At 48.0% G+C, this 22,854-nt stretch overlaps 1 protein-coding gene across 7 annotated transcripts in view; it reads right to left on the bottom strand.

Annotated features, from left to right (window-relative positions):
- NSF (N-ethylmaleimide sensitive factor, vesicle fusing ATPase) overlaps positions 1-22,854 on the bottom strand; it is a 103,914-nt gene that overhangs the window by 39,872 nt on the left and 41,188 nt on the right. For all 7 annotated transcript variants that reach the window (XR_009558435.1, XM_060281087.1, XM_060281089.1 and 4 more), the window contains exons 8-10: positions 16,216-16,371; positions 3,318-3,517; positions 183-348 (exon numbers count right to left, since the gene is read on the bottom strand). Coding sequence is in view for 6 of the 7 variants with exons in the window: in XM_060281087.1 (XP_060137070.1) it covers positions 183-348; positions 3,318-3,517; positions 16,216-16,371 (522 nt within the window). In the remaining variant the exon portion in view is untranslated. The remainder of the gene's footprint in view (positions 1-182; positions 349-3,317; positions 3,518-16,215; positions 16,372-22,854) is intronic.

Raw genomic sequence — 22,854 nt, 5'->3', positions numbered from 1 at the left:
CCATAATCCAATTTAACTGCTTGCCCGAGGCCACCTTCTTGTGTATTTCAGGTACCCTAAAATCCGAAGATTAAGACATTCGAACAGCAAATGGTGCCCAACACAAACCTTGCAGAGTCTACGCCTGACAGGAAACTACAGCAGAGTCCCCCACCCCAAAACAGAACAAATAGCTTTCATACCAATGACCAAGATGTTGTTTAGCTGCTCGACCCCATCGATTTTTGACAGCAGCTGGTTCACAACCGTGTCGTGGACGCCGGTGCTGCCTGCCATGCTCCCGCGTTGCTTGCATATGGCATCGATTTCATCAAAGATGATGATGTGGACGCCGCTGTTTGCGCCAAGCTAGCGAAGAAGAAAAACAGAACCGTGCCAGAGATCAGTGACCCCCCAAAAGGGCTGCTCCTTCTTTTTCCTATCTATTTACAGGATGAGCTTCGGGGGGTGGGGGAAACTAACTTCTACATAATAGGCCCCTATCCAGGAATGCAAGAGCTTGTGCAAGCTAAGCACAACACATACTGGAACACCACAGCGTTATAAAGTTTATTGACTTTTACATTTTGTCAGGGGCTGGACTGAGAAGGAGTGGTGCCCCCCCCCCGTTCTCCTGAACCTTCCCGAGAACAGGAGGACAGTATAGATTTAGAACAGTGGTTTGCAGAAGGACGTAGTTCAGAGGCTGCAGAGGGGAGAAGCTGAGAAATGTTGGGAGAGGAACAGCGAAAGGAAGAAGCACTGGGGGAGAGACAGCTGGCAGTGTCTTTGGAAAGCATTCCTCAGCCCCCTTCTCCTAGGACTAGGCGTGCCTTGAGAGTAGAAGAACAGAAAACTCAGAGGCAGAAAGCTCAGATCAGCCAGCGCAGGGATGACGTAGAATGGGGGGGGCGACTTTACTAAGAGCAATGCCATTATTTAATAGAGACTGTATTCCTTCCTCTCTATCTGTGAATACAGAATAAATTATGCGGTAAGAAGTCTTCTTCTTTATCTGCTTTTTGGCTGCCACTGGGGGAGGGAATGGATTCCCTGAGCCCTGACACATTTACACCCTGCATTTCTTCGGTCACCAAACACAAACGGGATATGTGTTTGTGATTCCCTGGTGTGTTCTATCACCCAGCAAAGCACTGACCAGATCAAGACCTGCTTGCCTTCAACTAGAAGGTGGCCTCAGATGCCTTCAGACCATACGCTGGACCACCTCTGCCTCCCCCAATGACGCCCCTGAGATAGCATCTTATGACAGTATGCTACATCCTAGCTAAAGTCGTCTCCAGGAAGCCTATACACAATGGATTTCAAGACTTATCGGGGCCAATTTAATGTAACGTATGAGTTGAGAGCATGGGGGGGGGACACTTGTTCAAGTTTCAGCTCAACTTACCATGTGGCCATAGGAAAGTCACCCTATGCAACCATAACATGGGGGTGATGCTATCCTGCCTTGTACAGTTGTTGAAAGGATGGCTGCGATTATGTGCAGCATTTATGATGAGTTTATTCCTAGCATACGAGGAATGAACACCGACAATTGGGAAACACTGGTGTGTGGACGCTCCAACTGAAGATCAGCCTTTACCAAAGGTGTCATGGGCTTTGAAGACGCTCGAACTCAGGATGAAAGGGAGAAATGTGCTAAGAGGAAGGCACACTTGGCAAACCCTCACCGTGATCAACTCCCGCCCGGAAACCTATGTCCCCACTGTGGAAGGACGTGTGGATCCAGAATTGGCCTCCACAGTCCCTTACGGACTCACTGTTAAGACCGTGTTCATGGAAGACAATCTTACTCGGCTACAAGTGATCGCCAAAGAAGAAGAAGAAGACCCCTAGCGAGAGTTTCAGAGCAGTTCTAGTTACTGCAGGCAAATGCGTAAGAATATACAGTGGTACCTCGAGTTACAAATGCCTCAGGTTACAAACGCTTCAGGTTACAAACCCCACTAACCTGGAAGAGAACGGAAATTGTGTGCTGGTGGCGCAGCAGCAGCAGCAAGAGGCCCCATTAGTGAAAGCACACCTCTGGTTAAGAACAGTTTCAGGTTAAGAACGGACCTCCGGAATGAATTAAGCTCGTAACTAGAAGTACCACTGTACTAGATTAAAAAAAGCCTGAGGACAGAAGATCTTGCGAGTGGAGTTTACCATATGTACATATGGAGCTTGCTGTTATATTCCATGTACAAACCCCATCCTAAAGATTTAGGGTAGGTGAGCAACGTGTTGAATCACAGGACACCCAATTACACCGATCAAATTCCATTTTGTTCCCTAGTGAGCTACTCTTTTCTTTAGAAACATTTTAAAACGTTGAGGAGCGTTCAGAAACTGCACCCGTACGGCCGCATAAAGTAGTACGAATCCACGAATCCACTTTGCTTCAAGATCCTTCAGCCCAGGCAGGTCCGCACAGCTTCAGTGGATTTACAGGGGAAGGGAATGCCAGAACTCAGGACAGCCACTGAGAATAGCTGTTTCCTGCATCACCTTCTGTGCACATACTCGGTGGAACTGACAGCAGCTGTAGTCCAAAACATCTGGAAGGCCCTTGGTTGGTGGAAGCTGTTCTACACGTTTGCCTAGGAGCTGTGGATCGGATACCAGAATGTGCAAAGAGCAAAGCCCTTGAACAGCCCCAGGCCACCCTTCGATGCTTTGAAGCTATACAGGAATCTATTGCAGAAGCTTAATGACTGTGCCTCTTGAGTTACCACCACCCAAAGCATCTTTTCCATGTTGTCATCCCATGAACCAGTGCAGCTGGAGCTAGACCCTGGGGAGATAGCTGTCAGCAGAAACCTTCTTTTCCTCCCATGACATCTATTACAGTCATACCTTGGATCCAGAATGCCTTGACTCCCAAACAAGTCAGCTCCCGAACGATCGAAACCCAGAAGTGAGTGTTCCGGTTTTTGCACTATTTTTGGAAGCCGAACGTCCGGCGCAGCTTCTGCGCCTTCCGGTTGGCTGCAAGAGCTTTGGTTTCCGAACGTTTTCAAAGTCGGACGGACTTCGGAAACTGATTCCGTTCGACTTCCAAGGTATGACTGTATTATAATGCAAGTCATATTCACATTGGTGAGTTTCCGCCATTCCTTCTCAACTTCATCGCCCGCTGCTTGTAGGGGCAAGAAAACTGGCAATGCAGTGATGTTACCCCACACGTTTTGCAACAGGAAAACAGGAAAGAGAGGAAACAAACAATGTGACAGCCACGTCTGCTCCATCATGTCTGATTCCAGCAGGAATCTTCATCCAACTGCATCTTATTCTTTCATTTTTTTTGTTTTGTTTTTCAAAAGGCAACTTACCCTCTTCTGTTCTTCTTCTGCATCTGCAAAGAGCTTGCGAATGTTGGCCTCTGACTCTCCAACGTATTTGTTGAGGATTTCCGGCCCGTTCACTATTTTCGGCTCTCTGGCATTCAGCATCTTCCCAATCTGCCTGGCCATAAGGGTCTTGCCGCAGCCAGGGGGACCAAACAACAGGATGCCTTTGACGTGCTTGCAGCCTGGAAGGAAAGAAAAAAAGGGGGCAGCTCGTCATGAAGTCAAAACAAAGGTTCTTTCCTGGTTGGAGGTAACCAAAAGAAAATGCCACGTTCTACAAGGGGCCGCTGAGGAAGACCGTTCGAAAAGGGTGATCGACAGAAAATACAGCAGCTGAGTTGGCAACTGGTACCCATATCAGATCTTGATAGTATTTCATAGAATCATAAAATCATAGAATCATAGAGTTGGAAGAGACCACAAGGGCCATCCAGTCCAACCCCCTGCCAAGCAGGAAACACCATCAAAGCATTCTTGACATATGTCTGTCAAGCCTCTGCTTAAAGACCTCCAAAGAAGGAGACTCCACCACACTCCTTGGCAGCAAATTCCACTGTCGAACAGCTCTTACTGTCAGGAACTATTTACAGAACTATATTAGCTACCTGGGGCAGATGAGGCTCATTCAGCTGAGAATGTAGCTCATCTAAGAGAAGGAAAACTCTGATCCTAAACCTCCACTGCCTTGCAGGACATCTTTGGGAGAAGACAAGGCTCAGGAGTAAACTCTACACAAATCCGGAGTAGAGCCCACAAAATGGTTGGGTGGCACCTTGTACGCCTCCTTCCAGCAACTCCTGCAGCCAAGCTGGTGCCAAATGTATTGCTCTGCTTTCCTTTGGACCACATCAGTGAGGCTGAGAGGGAGGGTCTTGTTGTCTGGGCAGCCCAGGAACTCCATACACCTTGCCCAGGCTTGCGCCCTGGAGAGGTCACTTCGGTGCTGATAACACAACAGTTTGACTTCACCCCCAGAGGCACACTCCATGGTTTCTTGAGACAGACGGGTGCCAGCAACAACTATGCTGGCTACCAATTAAAGGCACACAAGCTGTTCGACAGTGGATCAGTCTCTCTCAGGCTCTCCTTCCTTGGAGGTTTTAAAGCAGAGGTTGGATGGCCATCTGTCATGGATGCTTTTGTTGAGATTCCTGCATTGCAGGGGGATGCTCTAGATCAGGTATAGGCAAACTTGGCCCTCCAGATGTTTTGGGACTACAATTCTCACGATCCCTAGCTAACAGGACCAGTGGTCAGGAAGGATGGGAATTGTAGTCCCAAAACATCTGCAGGGCCGAGTTTGCCTATGCCTGCACTAAATGAACCTCGGGGTCCCTTCCAACTGTACGATTTTGCAACCCTTCTTTGCAAGCTCCTTTAGGCGGTTGGAGAATGGATGGTGGCTAACAGATTGAGGTTGAATCCTGACAAGACAGAAGTACTGTTTTGGGGGGACAGGAGGCGGGCAGGTGTGGAGGACTCCCTGGTCCTGAATGGGGTAACTGTGCCCCTGAAGGACCAGGTGAGCAGCCTGGGAGTCATTTTGGACTCACAGCTGTCCATGGAGGCACAGGTCAATTTATCAGCACCATCTGGTACACAGGCTGAGACCCTACCTGCCCGTGGACTGTCTCGCCAGAGTGGTGCATGCTCTGGTTATCTCTCGCTTGGACTACTGCAATGCCATCTATGTGGGGCTCCCTGTGAAGGTGACCCGGAAACTACAACTAATCCAGAATGCAGCAGCTAGACTGGTGCCCGGAGCGGCCGCAGAGACCACATAACACCGGTCTTGAAAGACCTACACTGGCTCCCAGTACATTTCTGAGCACAATTCAAAGTGTTGGTGCTGACCTTTAAAGCCCTAAATGGCCTTGGTCCAGTATACCTGAAGGAGCGTCTCCACCCCCATCATTCTGCCCGGACACTGAGGTCCAGCACCGAGGGCCTTCTGGCAGTTCCCTCACTGCGAGAAGCCAAGTTACAGGGAACCAGGCAGAGGGCCTTCTCGGTAGTGGCGCCCACCCTGTGGAACGCCCTCCCACCGGATGTCAAAGAGAACAACAGCTACCAGACTTTTAGAAGACATCTGAAGGCAGCCCTGTTTAGGGAAGCTTTTAATGTTTGATGGATTACTGTATTTTAATATTTTGTTGGAAGCCGCCAAGAGTTGCTGGGGAAGCCCAGCCAGATGGGTGGGGTATAAATAAAAAATTATTATTATTATTATTACTGGGGATTGAATCTGAGATCAAGACATATGCTCTACTGCTGAATCATGAGAAATACACTGAAGCCAACATGAAATAGCAGCAGTTGATTATTCCCTGCCAATCTCTGTACCTCACGGCGCTACAGCTCCCAGGAGCAGAACCAAGGCAAACTTGTTCCCTGGTTTGGAAAGGCCGGTGTGTAGCTCTGAAATGGGCTGAGTCACAGCAGCAAATGTGATAATACTGTTGACATTTGTGAGTTGTTGTTGTGTTTTACAAAAGAAAAAGAAAAACGATTCTCCTTTCCTATTGCCTTGATGGAGAGTTGGATAACGAAAATAAATTATTAGTCAGCTCTCAGGCATTCGAGAGAGACAACCAGAAAAGCAAATATACACACAGTGTATAAATGGGGGAAGGAAAGGAAAATATCACTGGAGGTGAAAGACTAATTTTACACATGAACCAGCAAGGTGGTGATAAATTAAAAGTGATCCTTGTCAAATTAGTGTCAGGGTAGAGCCGGTTAATTCAGCATACTGGGGGAACACGATCTCTTGTGTAGCCAAAAAAACAGTGAGGCGGGATTTGAATGATGAGTGATGCCAGCAAAGGGGAATCCCAGCTTGCCGAGACGAGAGAGGCTACGGAAAGGCTACGAGCAAGTTGGGGCAGATTTCGCACAAGCAGGCTTAGGGAATTTCTGTTGTCAGGCAAGCCAGATGGATGTAATCCCTTGCTGCTGTATGCTAGACCCCTTGAAACAGGAGGCCACACGGTTCGGTGAAGCACCCAAAGGCTTCACTTATTTGAGACCCGCCATTATCAGACAACTGGCCAATAACAAGAATTATTGTGAACTGATCTGCATACATAGTCACACACTCTTCATTGCTGGACCAAAAGGTTATGCTTAAAAACCTGCTCCTTGCCCATCACAAGACTACGCTCTTAGCATCAGAGAGGGGATGTGCTCCCACCTGTACCCTCAGAAAACAGTCGTTCACTCCAGCAATAGCTTCACCGCTAAAGGACTCTACTCCAGAGCTGTCCATGTTGCCAACTCAATAGGGAGTGAACAGAATCATCAGTGCAGACAATACAAAACGGTGGCCGTTGAGCGCTAAATTATTGGTGGAGTAAGCGACTGCTCCTTGGGCACACAGGGATGGCGTGTCAGCAAGTGAAAATTCTAGTAGATCACAAGGAAGTCTACTTCAAAGACTGGTCCACATATGAGAGGAGCAAGTCACAGCAAGAGGGGGAGACTCAGCAGCCTGCCTCAACTCATTTCTCTGATTCTGGACTGCTCTCTGTCTCAGCCTCTTCCTGCTCACTAAACCCTTGCTGCATCTTCAGCTTCCAACACCTTCGTTTCCCAGTCTTCTCCCTCTGACCACTCATCGCCATCCCACCACCAGTCCCCTGGCTCTGAGCCTTCTTCCCCTGGGGGTTCCCTTGGGGGTTTCCCATCTGCTGCCTGCCCCCACTCCTCTGCATCCAGCCAGTCCGTAACAGCAACTCCAGGTTTCCACAAAGCACCTTGCTCAGTCACCAAGGTTCCGTCCTGTTTCCGGCAATGGCAGCTATGTACCTTTGGGACACCCACAGACTGGGTAGGAAGGCAACAAACATCCCCACAGCTTACAGTACTGAGAGATATACTGCCATAGCTCAGTGGCAGAGCATCTACTTCAATCCCTGGCGTCTCCAGGTAGGGCTGAGAGGCGCTCCAGTCTGGAAATCTGCCATCAGTCTATGTGGACAACACTGAGCTTGATGGACCTAAGGGGTCGGACTCTGTGTAATGTGGGTGGGCGCTGTGAAACCACTGAGCCTCTTGGGCTTGCCAATCAGAAGGTCGGCGGTCCGAATCGCCGCGACGGAGTGAGCTCCCATTGCTCTGTCCCAGTTCCTGCCAATCTAGCACTTCGAAAGCACACCAGTGCAAGTAGATAAATAGGTACCGCTCCGGTGGGAAGGTAAATGGCGTTTCCATGTGCTCTGGTTTGTCACAGTGTCCCGTTGCACCAGAAGCAGTTTAGTCATGCTGGCCACATGACCCGGAAAGCTGTCTGTGGACAAACACCGGCGCCCTCAGCCTGAAAGCGAGATGAGCGCCGCAACCCCAGGGTCACCTTTGACTGGACTTAACCACCCAGGGGTCCTTTACCTTTGACCTATACCGCCCTACATCTGCAGGTCTCTGGGTGGTTCCAACATGAAATCACAATATAAAAACACAAAATGCGCAATAAAAACAAAAACAACCCAATAATCTCCTCTCTCCAGCTAAGTCCTAGCATTACGAGGACAAAAGCCATCACAACTCAAAAGTGGCCCGGTGAAACTGATTTGCCACCTTGTGTTTAGCTGGAGATGCCATCCATTAAACCTGGGACCTTTGAGAGAGACTAAGCATGTACTCTGCCAGTGGTCTTGCTTTCCCCACCCCCTCACCTCTTCTCCACCTGGAAAGCATCCCTCTAAAAATCGCGCCCACCTGGCCAACATGGGAGGCACTGAGAACACGGAGACAGGCTTCCATTCAAAATAGGAAAGTGATGACAAACTTGGAAAATGTCACGACTCGAGACTGCGCCGTGGGCTCGTCCTGCAGCGAGGCAACACTTGGCTTCATAGCTTATCTCCGCTCTGGGAGAAAGGCAGGCAGTGTACCCAAATGTCAGCGCGGATAACAAAGAACCTTACAAAACTCACCCTCTTCCTCTGGCTGGGCATTTCTAAATGCCTCCGTCTAGCGCGAGGACCATTCCCCACCGAAGGTCACTCGCGTTAACAGGGCACCAGGGTTATCGAGCGGCTTTTAATTACTTGCTCACCCGCTCACAACAGGAAATAAATAAGCCAAACAACGAAAAAAGAGCAACAGATAAATCAGGGGACAAAGACAACGTTGTCATCACCATAGCGGGCTCCCCACAAACAAAGGAATTCTCAGCAGGTTGACATATGGTGCAAATTAGACGGAGACAACCGTACTCTCATTGTATCTTGGGAAACTGGTCTGCAAAGGTCAACTTCAGGTGCCATTCATGGGATTAGCTGCTCCCAACCTACCCACAGACTATTCCAGTCTTTTCATACCACTCAGGTGCATGCATAAGTGACATTTGTAGGCTGGGAATGTTGCTCAGTGGGAACAGAACAGACATTATTTGATAATTTCGTCAACCTACAGGTGTACCCACAAACAGTAGGCACTAAAATGGGTTGGGGGGAGAGCTGGGAGATGCTACCATTTAGACAGCGTCATTATTGTACGTAGCATTGTACAGAGTTTCATGAGGTTGGGGCCTCCGGCCTTTTCATTTTATAATCTATAATTTCAACAGTGCAGAAGAAAACAGGTGGAGGGGCAGAGACGGTCGAAGATGGTAAGGGCTGAATATGAGCAAATGCAAACTTCAGCCTGGTTGTAGTTGGGGGATTAAAATTAAGGGGTTAAGCCAAAAGGGAACTCATCATTTGGTTTATCTGGGCATGCCATTTGTAGGCTGCCCCATAGGAGAAAGTTCTCTGGGTGGTGCGCACAGGAAAATAAGTCAACACAAATGAAATAATAAAAGGCAACAAAACACACCCATTTAATACACCAGAGCAAAACAAATCAATTAAAAGCAGGGGCCAGGTGAACTGAACGGCTAAAGCAATATGATGAACAGCAGTACAATCTGTTGGGGCGGAAAGAAGGTCTTTGCCTGGCATCCAAGAGAAGTATGTATCAGACGGGCATTCCACAAACTGGGAGCCACCACTAAAAAGACTCCATCACTCACAGCCCCCTATCGTATCTCACTTGTCTCAAGATACATGCAGGGAGAGGTAAACTTCCAAGTACCAAACTAAAAAGGGATTTAAATATCAAACCCAGCACCCTTTGACCTGGGCCAAGCAATGGAGCCAGCGCAGATGGCAAAGTCCTGCCAGGGCATTCCATAACACCATCCCAGTTAGCCCTCTTGCATTCACGGTCTGTGCCCTGTTCTGATTTTCAAATTAGACATCATTGGCGTCCGACGGCAGGGGTCAAGAAGCGGAACTTCACACCACACCACACCACACCACAGTGCTGTGATATCATGCATACGTTTTACGCAGGAAGACAATAACTGAATGAGCGGCGGCTGTTTCTGGTGGCTGTCATGCACTTAGCGTAACGTCTATTGACCTCTAGTGTTACGTTTTATCCTAAGACCACCTGCAGGAAAAGTTGACAAAGAAGGAAGATGAATTGGAACCAACGGACCTCTAGGATTTATGTGAACTGCAGAACAATTATCTCCTTCTGATGGAATGTGGGGGAGATCAGATTAAAGCAGGAATTCTTAACACACATACAGAAAAGCCCTGGGCTACGAAGTAAAAATTGCACACATTTTTAAAAACACACACACAGAGAGAGAAAAACTTTGAGCCCAAAAGTGGGACTCAAGGCTTGCTCGCTTAAAAAATAATAATAATAATAACTATGTTTCATCATGTAATTTTAGGCTTTTAGCAAAATTGCAGCCACAGAGGAGACATGCCAGCAGCCTCATCCACTAAGAGCTTGAAAATGAGAAGGCGGCCGAACAGCTGCTTGAAGATTATAGGAAAGGCCACCAGCACGGGAATGGGTTGCAGCTCGCCGAGGCTTAAGTTTCAGCCATCAATTGCAGGCAGCATTTTAGGCATCAGGACTGGCCCTCATCGTTGGCCAGCTGTCAGCCAATGTGGTAAAGGCAAAGGGACCCCTGACCATTAGGTCCAGTCGTGACCGACTCTGGGGTTGCGCACTCATCTCGCATTATTGGCCGAGGGAGCTGGCGTATAGCTTCCAGGTCATGTGGCCAGCATGACAAAGCCGCTTCTGGCAAACCAGAGCAGCACATGGAAACGCCGTTTACCTTCCCGCTATAGCGGTTCCAATTTATCTACTTGCATTTTGATGTGCTTTCGAACTGCTAGGTTGGCAGGAGCTGGGACCGAGCAACGGGAGCTCACCCCATCACAGGGATTCGAACCGCTGACCTTCTGATCAGCAAGCCCTAGGCTCAGTGGTTTAACCACAGCGCCACCTGGGTCCCTCCAGCCAATGTGGTACTTATGGTCAAATAGAGAGCCATAAATTCAGTCCCTCTCTCTTTCTCCATCTCCTCTGGAACAAGAGCGCTGAGACACACTGGCTGAACGTAACACAAACCAATTGGCTAACCATGGTTAGGCAACCCATGGAAAGGCCCTGAACATTTGAATCCTGCTCCTTTGTACAAAAACATGCTGCTCCCCGCTTCCCATTGGGGAGCTAGGAGCCGGTTCACATATAATGCTAAGCCAGAGAAGAGTTCACAGCTGCCCCTTCTCCACTTCTGCAGCCTCTAACCAATGTTTGCAGTTTACAGCTTGTGGATTGCCGGGAGGGTGTGAACCACAAGCCCTGGTTTGGACAACACACGAAGCCAAACCATAATTTAGCTTCCAGCGGCATAGCCAGAGGATCGCGGGAGGAGCACAGCAGCTATGATCTCTTCTCCAGGAGCGATCACGTTTGAAATAAGCCACGGTTTAGCTTAGCATTACAGACAAGGGCCAGAAGCTTGGTTTTGAAGTAAACGATGAGATGCCAAAGGATTGATTTGATAACAGAATTTAGCTTCCGGTCTAGTATTTGCTACGCTGGAAGACAAAATCTCTGCAGGAACCAGTTCAAAGGGCTGTCAACATTTGGCTTAGGATAGGTGGTGGAGCACTAGCGATTCTGTCACTGTAACCAGCCACTATAATAAATGAGGACAAACAGGAATGTCCCAGACCTTAGCTGGTAACCCATACTTGAAATGGAAGGAAGCAGAATGGGACAAGTCACCGCAGGCAAAGCACAAAAACACCCAGCCCAAAATTGTTTTAGGCTGCTACCCAATTCAATTTGAATGCTCCCTTTTCCCCTCATAATTGGGGGGCAAACATGGCTGAGGAGGAGAAGCCCTCCATTGCCCCAGAGGATGGAAACTACGTTAATTACCAACGTAGTAAGTTATGCTCCGTACTCTTGTACGACACCTGTTCGTTTTATTGGGAGCTGTGTGACCCACCAGGGGCCAGATCTGCCTGCCTCCACCTCCGCCAGCCTTAAAGGTAAAGGTAAAGGGACCCCTGACCATTAGGTCCAGTCGTGACCGACTCTGGGGTTGCGCGCTCATCTCGCATTATTGGCCGAGGGAGCCGGCGTATAGCTTCCAGGTCATGTGGCCAGCATGACAAGGCTGCTTCTGGAGAACCAGAGCAGCACATGGAAATGCCGTTTACCTTCCCGCTGTAGCGGTTCCTATTTATCTACTTGCACTTTGACGTGCTTTCGAACTGCTAGGTTGGCAGGAGCTGGGACCAAGCAACGGGAGCTCACCCCGTCACAGGGATTCGAACCGCCGACCTTCTGATCAGCAAGCCCTAGGCTCAGTGGTTTAACCACAGCGCCACCTGGGTCCCAGCCAGCCTTAATGGCACCCAAAAACCCACCACCTCACAGATGCGGCAAGCTGAAGCTGATTTATAAAACTCCTTCTCTCCTCCTCCCTTTCATAAGAGCTAGTGGAAACCATGCTGAAGCAAACAGCAATGCAAGATCGGTCGATCTGGCCAAGCTGCACCTGGCATGTTTATTGCTGCTCACTTGTGAGGCACAAGAGCAAGGAAAGGCAAGAGAGAGAGAAAACACAAAAGGGGTTCTTGGGGGGGGGGGAGAGATCTGCGACTGCTACTTTGTGCAGGGCTGAGGAATGGCTTTCTTCTCCTTTCCCTCCCTCTCATGAATTATTACGGCGGACCTGAGCAGATGTCAACCTGGCATCTGAGCCCTGAAATATAGTTGGAAGAGCAAGTCATAACTAATGCACGGGGGGGGGGGGGATGAGTGTCAGGAAGCGGCACTTTTCTTCAAATTTCAGATAAGCTCCTTTCGCCTAAGGGAGGCCTGTCGAAGAAGAGAAAGGGAACTGGGATGGAAGGCTTAAAGCTCCTCTTGCTAGCCAGCAAGCATCCAATTTGAAGTGGGCCGTAGCATGTTGGGGAAGAAGCGTTCAGCAGGGGCAAGGTTCGACCCCCATCAATGTCATTGTCTTGGGTTTGCAGGAAGGATCCTCCTGTTCAGGTAGGGTAACCAAGATGTTGCTAGACTACAAATCCCATCATCCCTGACTAGGGTGTGCACACTCAGAGGCTGGACCTCCAAACCATCCTAAATATCTTCGCAGAAGCTGACAAAAAGCTTGGCCTGTCGCTCGACATCCAAAAAACCAAAGTGCTGCACCGACAAGCACAAAAACAACCCCTCTGCAGCGCCACAAATCCAAGTCAATGGTGCAGCGTTGGAAAGTGCCGATCACTTCTTCTACCCGGGCAGTTACCGTATCTTTCCACAAAGGCTGACATTGATGCCAAAATCCAGCATCGTCCGAGCTCTGCAAGTGCAGCTTTCTCCCGATTGACGTGCAGAGTGTTTATGGATCGGGACATTCACAGGGAAACCAAAATGCTTGTTTAGAAAGCTATTGTACTACCAAGCTTACTGTATGCTTCTGAAACATGGACCACTTATAAACGCCATCTCCAACTGCTCAAAAGATTCCATTAATGGTGTGTCCGTAAATTTTTACATCACGGAAGACAGGCAAACTAATGCCAGGGCACTGGAAGAAGCAAAGATCAGCAGTGTCAAAGCAATGATTCTTCAACATCAACTTCGTTGAACTGGTCATGTTGTGCGGATGCCCGATGATCGTCTTCCAAAGCAACTACTACTCTATTCCAAATTTTAAAATGGGAAGCGTAATGCTGGTGGTCAACAAAAGAGGTTTAAAGACTCTCTCAATCTAAAAAAAAAAAGTAGTATAAACACCAACAACTGGGAAACACTGGCCTGGGAGCGCTCCAGTTGGAGAACAGCTTTTAGCGAGGGTGTCATGGGCTTTGAAGATACTCGAACTCAAGACAAAAAGGAGAAACGTGCTAAGAGGAAGGCACACCCTCACCGGATTCAACTCCTGCCCGGAAACCTATATGTTCCCACTGTGGAAAGTGTGGATCCAGAATTGGCCTCCGCAGTCACTTATGGACTCAGTGTTAAAACCGTGTTTATGGAAGACAATCTTACACAGCTACAAGTGATAGAAGAAGAAGAAGAAGAAGAAGAAGAAGAAGAAGAAGAAGAAGAAGAAGAAGAAGAAGAAGAAGAAGAAGAAGAAGAAGAAGAAGAAAGGGATCCCAGCAAAATCCAGAGAGCGCCGTGTTAGATACCACCCTCTCCTAAAGAGTTGGACTCATACCCTGATGCAAGTGAGAACGTGCTTGTACTAAATGAGATAAAGCAATTACTATATGAAGAAAGAGAGAGAGAAGAGGGCTGCTAGCTGCATCTCTGCCATGAGCCACTGCTCAGAGCTTCATTTCATTCTTTCAGGCCTTCCTCGTTGTCTTCTTCCACACTCTAACACAGAGCTTTCCAAACTGTGCGTCGCGACATGTTACTGTGTCGACTGCAGTGTGTAGGTGGCACTGTGGTCTAAACCACTGAGCCTCTTGGGCTTGCCGATCAGAAGGTCGGCGGTTCGAATCCCCACGACAGGGTGAGCTCCCGTTGCTCTGTCAGCATAGCAGTTTGAGAGCAAAAGCACACCAGTGCAAGTAGATAAATAGGTATCGCTGCGGCAGGAAGGCAAACGGCATTTCCGTGCGCTCAGGCTTCCATCACGGTGTTCCGTTGCACCAAAAGCCGTTTAGTCATGCTGGCCACATGACCCAGAAAGCTGTCTGTGGACAAACGCCGGCTCCCTCGGCCTGAAAGCAAGTTGAGCACCGCAACCCCATAGCCGCCTTTGACTGGACTTAACCATCCAGAGGTCCTTTACGTTGTAGGTGTTTCGCACAAACGCTCCTACTGGGGCTGGAAAGGGGCTAGTTTAACCTCTGGTTTGCTAGTAAAACTGAATTACTGCATCCTGAAATGATGCCTGTCTAAAAAGTGTGTCACCAACATGAAGAGTCTGGAAAGCTCTACTCTAGAATCGTAGAATCATAGAGTTGGAAGAGACCACAAGGGCCATCCAGTCCAACCCCCTGCCAAGCAGGAAACACCATCAAAGCATTCCTGACAGATGGCTGTCAAGCCTCTGCTTAAAGACCTCCAAAGAAGGAGCCTCTACCACACTCCTTGGCAGCAAATTCCACTGTCGAACAGCTCTTACTGTCAGGAAGTTCTTCCTAATGTTTAGGTGGAATTTTCTTTCTTGTAGCTTGAATCCATTGCTCCGTGTCTGCTTCTCTGGAGCAGCAGAAAACAACCTTTCACCCTCTTCTATATGACATCCTTTTATATATTTGAACATGGCTATCATATCACCCCTTAACCTTCTCTTCTCCAGGCTAAACATACCCAGCTCCCTAAGCAGTTCCTCATAAGGCATTGTTTCCAGGCCTTTGACTATTTTGGTTGCCCTCCTCTTGTTCCAGCTTGTCAGTATCCTTCTTCTTCAACGGTAGTACTCTAACCTCACAAGGTTGAGGTTAAGAGTGAAGGGTGCCTCCAGTTACGTGCCTCAGGTTACAAACCCAATCTCACTTACCTGGGAGTAAGACCCACTGAGTTAAATGGGACTCCTGAGTAGATACAGTTAGTGCTGCAGGCTCAGACGTTTGGATGAATTCTGAGTTACGGGAACTGGCCAGCCAAGAAGCTGCATTGAGCAGAGTGGGTTACAGCTCCCCATCTTGTGGCTTCGATTGTTCAGAGGGGGATCCCATCAATTTAACCCTAGCAATTCAAGATGTTTTCAGCAGCTGCCGTAACCAACGGGAGGAGCCTTTCAGTTCCATTTTGGTGCCAAACCAGGTGAAATCCCTAGGGCTCGCCTGCAAGAGTTGCACAGAAGGAACCTGAAGCACAGTGGGAACCCGGCAGGCCATAACTGGCTGCTCAGCTCTGGCGTATAATTTGATTTTGCCTGGAACCAAGCACTGCTCCAATCTCCACTTCCATCTTTATACTCCATGAAATCAAACCCTGAAAAAATGACTGCCCTGTTTTGTTTAGCTTACCACTGCCTAAGGGAGAGGGGCAAAATGCTGTAATACGGTATTAGATAGTTCTCATGGCTTGCATGTCTGAGTTTTTCTGTCACTTCTTCTCTCCTATCTTAGTCAGCTCCTATTTCGATACCTGCCCACCCCCTTTGTACATCACCATCCGTGGGAAGCGGGCGGCGCTGTGGTCTAAACCACGGAGCCTCTTGGGCTTGCCGATCAGAAGGCTGGCAGTTCGAATCCCTGCCACGGAGCTCCCGTTGCTCTGTCCCAGCTCCTGCCGATCTAGCAGTTCGAAAGCACACCAGTGCAAGTAGATAAATAGGTATTTCTGTGCGCTCTAGTTTCCATCACAGTGTCTCATTGCGCCAGAAGCGGTTTAGTCATGCTGGCCACAGGGCCCAGAAAGTTGTCTGTGGACAAAGGCTGGCTCCCTCAGCCTGAAAGTGAGATGAGCGCTGCCGCCTTTGACTGGACTTAACCATCTCGGGGTCCTTTACCTTACCTTTTACCTTTACATCGTCATCCTTTGTGAGACCCCCCTTGTTCACCATTGTGGGATTTCGTTCACCCTTAGCTTTGGTACTCACCCATCTGCTCCACAATCTCAGGTGGGAACACTCGGGAGGCAAAGGCCCGCCGGAAGATGTCAGAGAACTCCTTATCAAGACCCCCAATGCCCATCTTCTCAAAGTTCCAGTCAGGGTTGATGATCGACTGGCGATTTTCCCTGGTTTTGGATTTGCCTGTAGGAAGGGAGAAAGGGGTCAGCTAAGGACGACAAACTAAATCAGCACATGGAAATGTTGCAGAGTTCTGTTTCCTCGGTGCAAGATGCTAAAGCAAACTTCGAACACAGTGCAGAGTGAGTGAGAGAGAGTAGAGGCTAAGAACAACAGCCACAAATTCAGGGCTGGATTAAGACCTTTAGAGCACTTAAAAGATTTTGGTGCCCCCATATATATCTAATTCAAAATATAAACGATAGTAACCCATAAAGGAAATTTCTATTTTTTGAAATGAAACAAAGCCTACTTTCACTTTATTTACCGTATATTTGATAAAAAATTCTCCTACTTTTTTCTAATTGCAAAGTCTTTGCTCAGATTGTCAAAACTAATCTTACATAACACATCTGCTTCCATACTTAGTAGAGATAAGGCCTCGAGCCTGCCTTGTTGAATAGTTGTTCTGTTGGGATTTTTAATATACTGTCGTACCTTGGAAGTTGAACAGAATCCGTTCCGGAAGTCCATTCAACTTCCAAAAGGTTCAAGAACTAAGCTGTACGAAAAACAAGGTGCGACTTTACTTCAACTGAAAAAATGAACGTTCAGATGAGCTATTTGTGACCATTAATGTAAAAAACCTGGCAATGGGAAATTTCTGTGGTGCTTCTCTTCCCCTGATGCCCTAAGCACCTGCTTATTTTGCTTAATGGTTAATTGAAAAGGTAAAGGTAAAGGGACCCCTGACCATTAGGTCCAGTTGTGACCGACTCTGGGGTTGCGCGCTCATCTCGCATTATTGGCCGAGGGAGCCGGCGTATAGCTTCCAGGTCATGTGGCCAGCATGACAAAGCCGCTTCTGGCGAACCAGAGCAGCACATGGAAACGCCGTTTACCTTCCCGCTGTAGCGGTTCCTATTTATCTACTTGCATTTTTGATGTGCTTTCAAACTGCTAGGTTGGCAGGAGCTGGGACCAAGCAACGGGAGCTCACCCCGTCACAGGGATTTGAACCGCCGACCTTCTGATCAGCAAGCCCTAGGCTCAGTGGTTTAACCACAGGGCCACCTGGTTAATCTAGCCCTGCACAAATTACCTGTTCACATCTCAGTTCAGCCTTGGATCTGCTGAAAGGACCCAGGAAGGCAACCATATGTCAGCTTCAGCCCCATACTACCAATCTAACGTGGGGATTATAACCCTGATGTACTTTCAGGAGGGGGGAGAGAGAACTGCATAGGAAAGGATCAATCCTGATGCCTGGCAATTAATTTAAGCAATTCATCAAATACTTGCTAACTTGAGGGTGTGGAAAGGAGCGTTCTCTTCCATGGAAGAAAAAAAAACCCACCAAGCACCAGGAGCCCAATACACTCCTGTCGTTTTAAATATACTTTTAACTGCAGCACAGGGAGGCCACAGATGATGTAGAACATGTAGCAGTTGTTCCTGGTCTAGATTTCACGTTGAAAGTACTGTAAGTAGAAATCAATACCGCAGTAGTCCTGACATCAAAGGGGAAAGTGGGTTTTTGTTTTATTTACTTCTTTGGAAAAGGTAGCTAGCAAGTCCTATACACATCTACTCAGAAGCAAGCCCCATTGCATTCAATTGAGCTTACTCTAAGGTAGGTGAATATAGGAATGCAGCCTAAATGACTCAAGAGACTTTTAAAATTACAGTATGTTTGGTCGTTTAATTCTAATTCTTATAACGGTGGCATATTACTATTATATTTTAGAATTGACTTTCAACCGAATGCATAACGTTTCACATTTGTGTAACACTTAAAAACCCTAAAAACAATAGAGTCGTACTTTGGTTGTCAAACGCCCTGGAACTCGGAAAGTTTGGCTCCCCAACACCACAAACCCAGAAGTGATTGTTCCGGTTTGCAAACATTCTTTTGGAAGTCAAACGTCCAATGGGGCTTCTGATTGGCTGCAGGAGCTTCCTGCAGCCAATCAGAAGCTGCGATTTGGTTTTCAAATGTTTTGGAAGTCAAACGAACTTCCGGAACGGATTCCGTTTGACTTCCAAGGTACGGCTATACTATTTTCTTCTGAAGAAAGCAAACCAGTTACTATCTTTTAAAAACACAGTACTCTGGTACCACCATTCCATTCTCTGGTCAGAGAAGAAAATTACCCAGTATGGAAAAGCATCAGAAAAAAACTGGGGAGAAACAGGATCTTTTGGATAGGTTGGCTAAAAATAATAATTAGGGTGTAAAATTACTCTCCGGCCTTAAAGTTGCTTTTAACGTCTGTGTTATTGTTTCCCAATTTACAGCCCCAACAAAAGCACAGCAAGTCCCCTTTCTGTATTTTATCTTGCACTGCACATGCAGAGAGGTGATGCCTCCTGGTTAGCTGAGCTGGTGTAACAGCAAAGAATGGTCTGCAAACCGCAGTCCAGCTTCTGTGAAGGAAGGGAAAGTTGTCTGCTCGGCTGGGATTTAATTACAACCGTGCACACACAAGGGCTTAGCTGAGAACTAAGGAAGAGGCACTGGGAGGTAGGGAAGCTAGAGGACAGGGAGACAAGATGCAAGAAGGCTGAGGAAAGTTACGGAGCAGCCAGAGAAAGGTGGAGAAGAGGTTGGCGGAGAGAATGCTCAAAGAAAAGGGCAGAGAAAGGCACAGAGCTGAGGCAAGGAAGGGCAAATGGGAGAGGTGGCTCCAACGAAACTCTGCGGCGCTTGAGGTCAGGAAGGCCTATATGATACGGGGTCAAGAGTGTTAGGAAGGCGGCCGTGAGACAGGGGCCTTATAAAGTGGAGCAAAGTAGGTCAAGGCCTGAACAGAGGAGAACCTCAGGAAATCAAGGACCCAGGAGACGTGGAAATAAAAAGAGGTGCTAAGGCGGTGGGGGGGGATAGGTTTGGGGCAGAGCTGCACAGGGCCTAGACTCTAGAAACATGTGGGGCTGTATAAACTGGCAGGAAGGAAGGAGGCGAGGGAAGGAGGGCCAAGGAGCCATGCAACCAAGTGGGCTTAGGAACGCTTGGCTTGCAGCAGGAATGGGGATCATGCGATTCTCCTCCAGATGTTGTTGGACTACAATTCCCATCAGCCTCTGGAGGGCCACAGGCTTCACATACAGAGTGGTTTAGAGCCTAGACTTGGATAAGTGAATTCTGCCTGCTGTGGTTCCGACTGCTATATGGGTGTAGCTTTGTGATATATACACACTAAGGAGGGGTGGCAGACCCAAAAGAAAGAGGCACACATCAAGTTTCATGTATTGATTTAAAGAGCTCAGCCAGTCTTCATCTGCAGGCTTTTGCTGTTTTCATTTACCGTATATTCCGGCGTATAAGACGACCGGGCATATAAAATAACCCCCAACTTTTTCAGTTAAAATATAGAGTTTGGGATATACTCGCCGTATAAGAAATACAACCTGGCATATAAGACGACCCCCGACTTTTGAGAAGATTTTCCTGGGTTAAAAAGTAGTCTTATACGCAGGAATATACAGTATTTTGTTTCCTGCAGGATGGCTGTAATCATAGGACCTCTCCCCAGAGTTAGCTAGCCTCTTAAGACTGCTTAATTTTACTTTTTACTTTTCTGATTCTCTGCTGCCACATGCTGGTTGTGGGCAGTATTTAAAAAAAAATAAGCAGCATGTCTGGGGCCATTCATTCGCTCAGAAAAACTTTCTTCGCTTGATTGCAGAGTCTGATTTTACAATACAGTGGTACCTTGGTCTAAGTACACAATTGGTTCCGGAGGTCTGTACTTAACCTGAAGCGTACTTAGCCTGAAGCGAACTTTCCCCTTGAAAGTAATGGAAAGTGGATTAATCCGTTCCAGACAGGTCCGCGGAGTACTTAAACTGAAGCGTGCTTAACCTGAAGCGAACTTTCCCATTGAAAGTAATGGAAAGTGGATTAATCTGTTCCAGACAGGTCCATGGAGCACTCAACCTGAAGCGTACTTAACCCGAAGTATGAGTGTCATTGGTTCCGGAAGTCTGTACTTAACCTGAAGCGTGCTTAACCTGAAGCGAACTTTCCCCTTGAAAGTAATGGAAAGTGGATTAATCCGTACCAGACGGTCCGCGGAGTACTTAAACTGAAGCGTACTTATCCTGAAGCAAACTTTCCCCTTGAAAGTAATGGAAAGTGGATTAATCCGTTCCAGATGGTCCGCGGAGTACTTAAACTGAAAGTACTCAAACCGAAGTGTCCTTAAACCGAAGTATGACTGTACCGCCTTGTTAAAGAGTGCGGTTTTAAATGTGCGTAAATGATGTTATCAATAGAACAAGCCGCTTAAAACAGAGCAAGGCAAGGCAGATCCTGCTGGAATTAGCACACTGCTGATTTTTAAAAAGCAAAGGTTTCGACTCAAGTAGTCACCAGCAACTTGAGCAAACTCACTGCTAAATCTATGAGTGCTAAATACATGAGGGCCACATGCATCTATGAGGGTACACAACGCACAGCCCACTTTACCGATAATATCCAAGTTGAAACTAGATTGTGGGTTGATTGGTGCTGATGAAAAACAAAAATCAGCAGAATCCCCTTTCCAACACAAGGCGGCTAATTTCATTGCAAAGCCTGCAGTACTACCACACCCGGGTAAAGAACCCTGCAACTGTGAAGTCTAAATGCCACATAGGCAGGGTTTTCCCAGGTCCAAATCAAAAAGGAAGAGCTGAAGAGTAAGGGAAAGGGATCATTGTCATTTTCCCAACCGGTTAGCATAGAGCATGGGTAGGCAAACTAAGGCCCGGGGGCTGGATGCAGCCCAATCGCGTGTTTTTACATGAGTAGAATGTGTCCTTTTATTTAAAATGCATCTCTGGCTTATTTGTGGGGCATAGGAATTCATTCATTTCCCCCAAAAAATATAGTCCGGCCCCCCACAAGATCTGAGGGACAGTGGACCGGCCCCCTCCTGAAAACCTTTGCTGACCCCTGGCAGAGAATAGCCCTGATTTCTCAACAGGTCCCAAAAGTTCATACATTGCAAAGGCAGCACAGAGGGGCCCTGCTTATCCAAAAGCTGGTTTTTACAGGGCACTTTTTCCCAGTCAGTGGAGATGAGTAAGGAACAGCAGGGATTTGTGAATTGCCATGATATTTCTGGCACTTAACGCCTGCAGAGATCCATTGCAGCCAACACCTGCGGCAATCTCAGAAGTCAAAAATGCAGCTGAGTAAGATTTCCGGTGGTTGGGGTGGGGCTCCAGTTCTCTACAGAGACCCTTGCTTCTCCTTGCTACATCAGAATAGATGATGCAAAAAGTAACAGAAACGGCTCAATTTGAAGAAATGTACATTCGTACCTTGGATCCCGGACGCCTTGCAAGTCGAACGTTTCGGCTCCTGAACGCCGCAAACCCGGAAGTGGCTACTCCAGTTTGCAAAGGTTCTTTGGAACCCGAACGTCCGACGCGGCTTCCGATTGGCTGCAGGAGCTCCCTGCAGCCAATCGGAAGCCGTGCCTTGGTTTCCGAACGTTTTGGAAGTGGAACGGACTTCCGGAACGGATTCCGTTCGACTTCCGAGGTACAACTGTATACATGCTAACAGATTTCAACTTCTCCAGATGCAAAATTGGGACTGCCTGGTCACCGAACCTTTAACTTTTTTTAAAAAGTACAGCCTTGTCTATCAACTCTCCTTTTGATACCCCCCCCACAAGTAAACGCTGCATTAGATTTGATCAGTTCCCCACCCAACTTACCTACCCCCCCCCCCAATACAGGTATTTCTCTTCTTTCTTGCATTATTTTTGCTCCCTGCAGCTTCTCCTACCCTCTCCTGTTCCAGCCATGCAAGCAGCTAAAAGGGGGCACATGCAGAGCAGTTTTCCTCCTGGCTTGACCCACTCACCCAGCCAGCTCCTCTGCACCTTCCTGAGCACAGAGGGCAAAGGAACGAGAGCCAGAGAGCAAGTGGCATTCAAGGGAACCAGAATGCAAGTTTCTGCTGGATGCTTTGGCTAACCCCACTTCCCCACGGCCTGCCCTGTCTCCTCCTGCAGCGAGAAGAGACACGAAGCGGAGCCACGTGGAATATCCATCCTTCTAGAGGGACTTGGCAGGTTTAGGCTTCGTCCCACCTGAACACTCCAAGGGGGCCTTGTCTTCGCTGCCGGAAAAGCCCTAGTTCTTCTCCTTTGGGATGAGACTTGGCTTCTTCCATTCCTTATCTTCTCCCTGGGGACACGCCTCGCTTGCTTATACAGTCGTACCTTGGTTCTTGAACGGAATCCGTTCTGGAAGCCCATTCGACTTCCAAAACGTTCAGAAACCAAGGCGCGGCTTCTGATTGGCTGCAGGGAACTCTTGCAGCCAATCGGAAGCCACATCGGACGTTTAGCTTCCAAAAATAGTTCACAAACTGGAACACTCACTTCTGGGTTTGCGACGTTTGGAAGCCAAAATGTTCAAGAACGAAGCTGCTCAAAAACCAAGGTACGACTATACTCCGCTTTGATTTGGGCATACAGTGGTAACTTGGTACTCGAACAGCCTGGT

Source organism: Zootoca vivipara, chromosome 13, assembly GCF_963506605.1.
Source record: "Zootoca vivipara chromosome 13, rZooViv1.1, whole genome shotgun sequence".
NCBI lineage: Eukaryota > Metazoa > Chordata > Lepidosauria > Squamata > Lacertidae > Zootoca > Zootoca vivipara.
The sequence above is the reverse complement of the archived record's forward strand: the minus strand, read 5'-3'. Positions and strand labels throughout refer to the sequence as shown.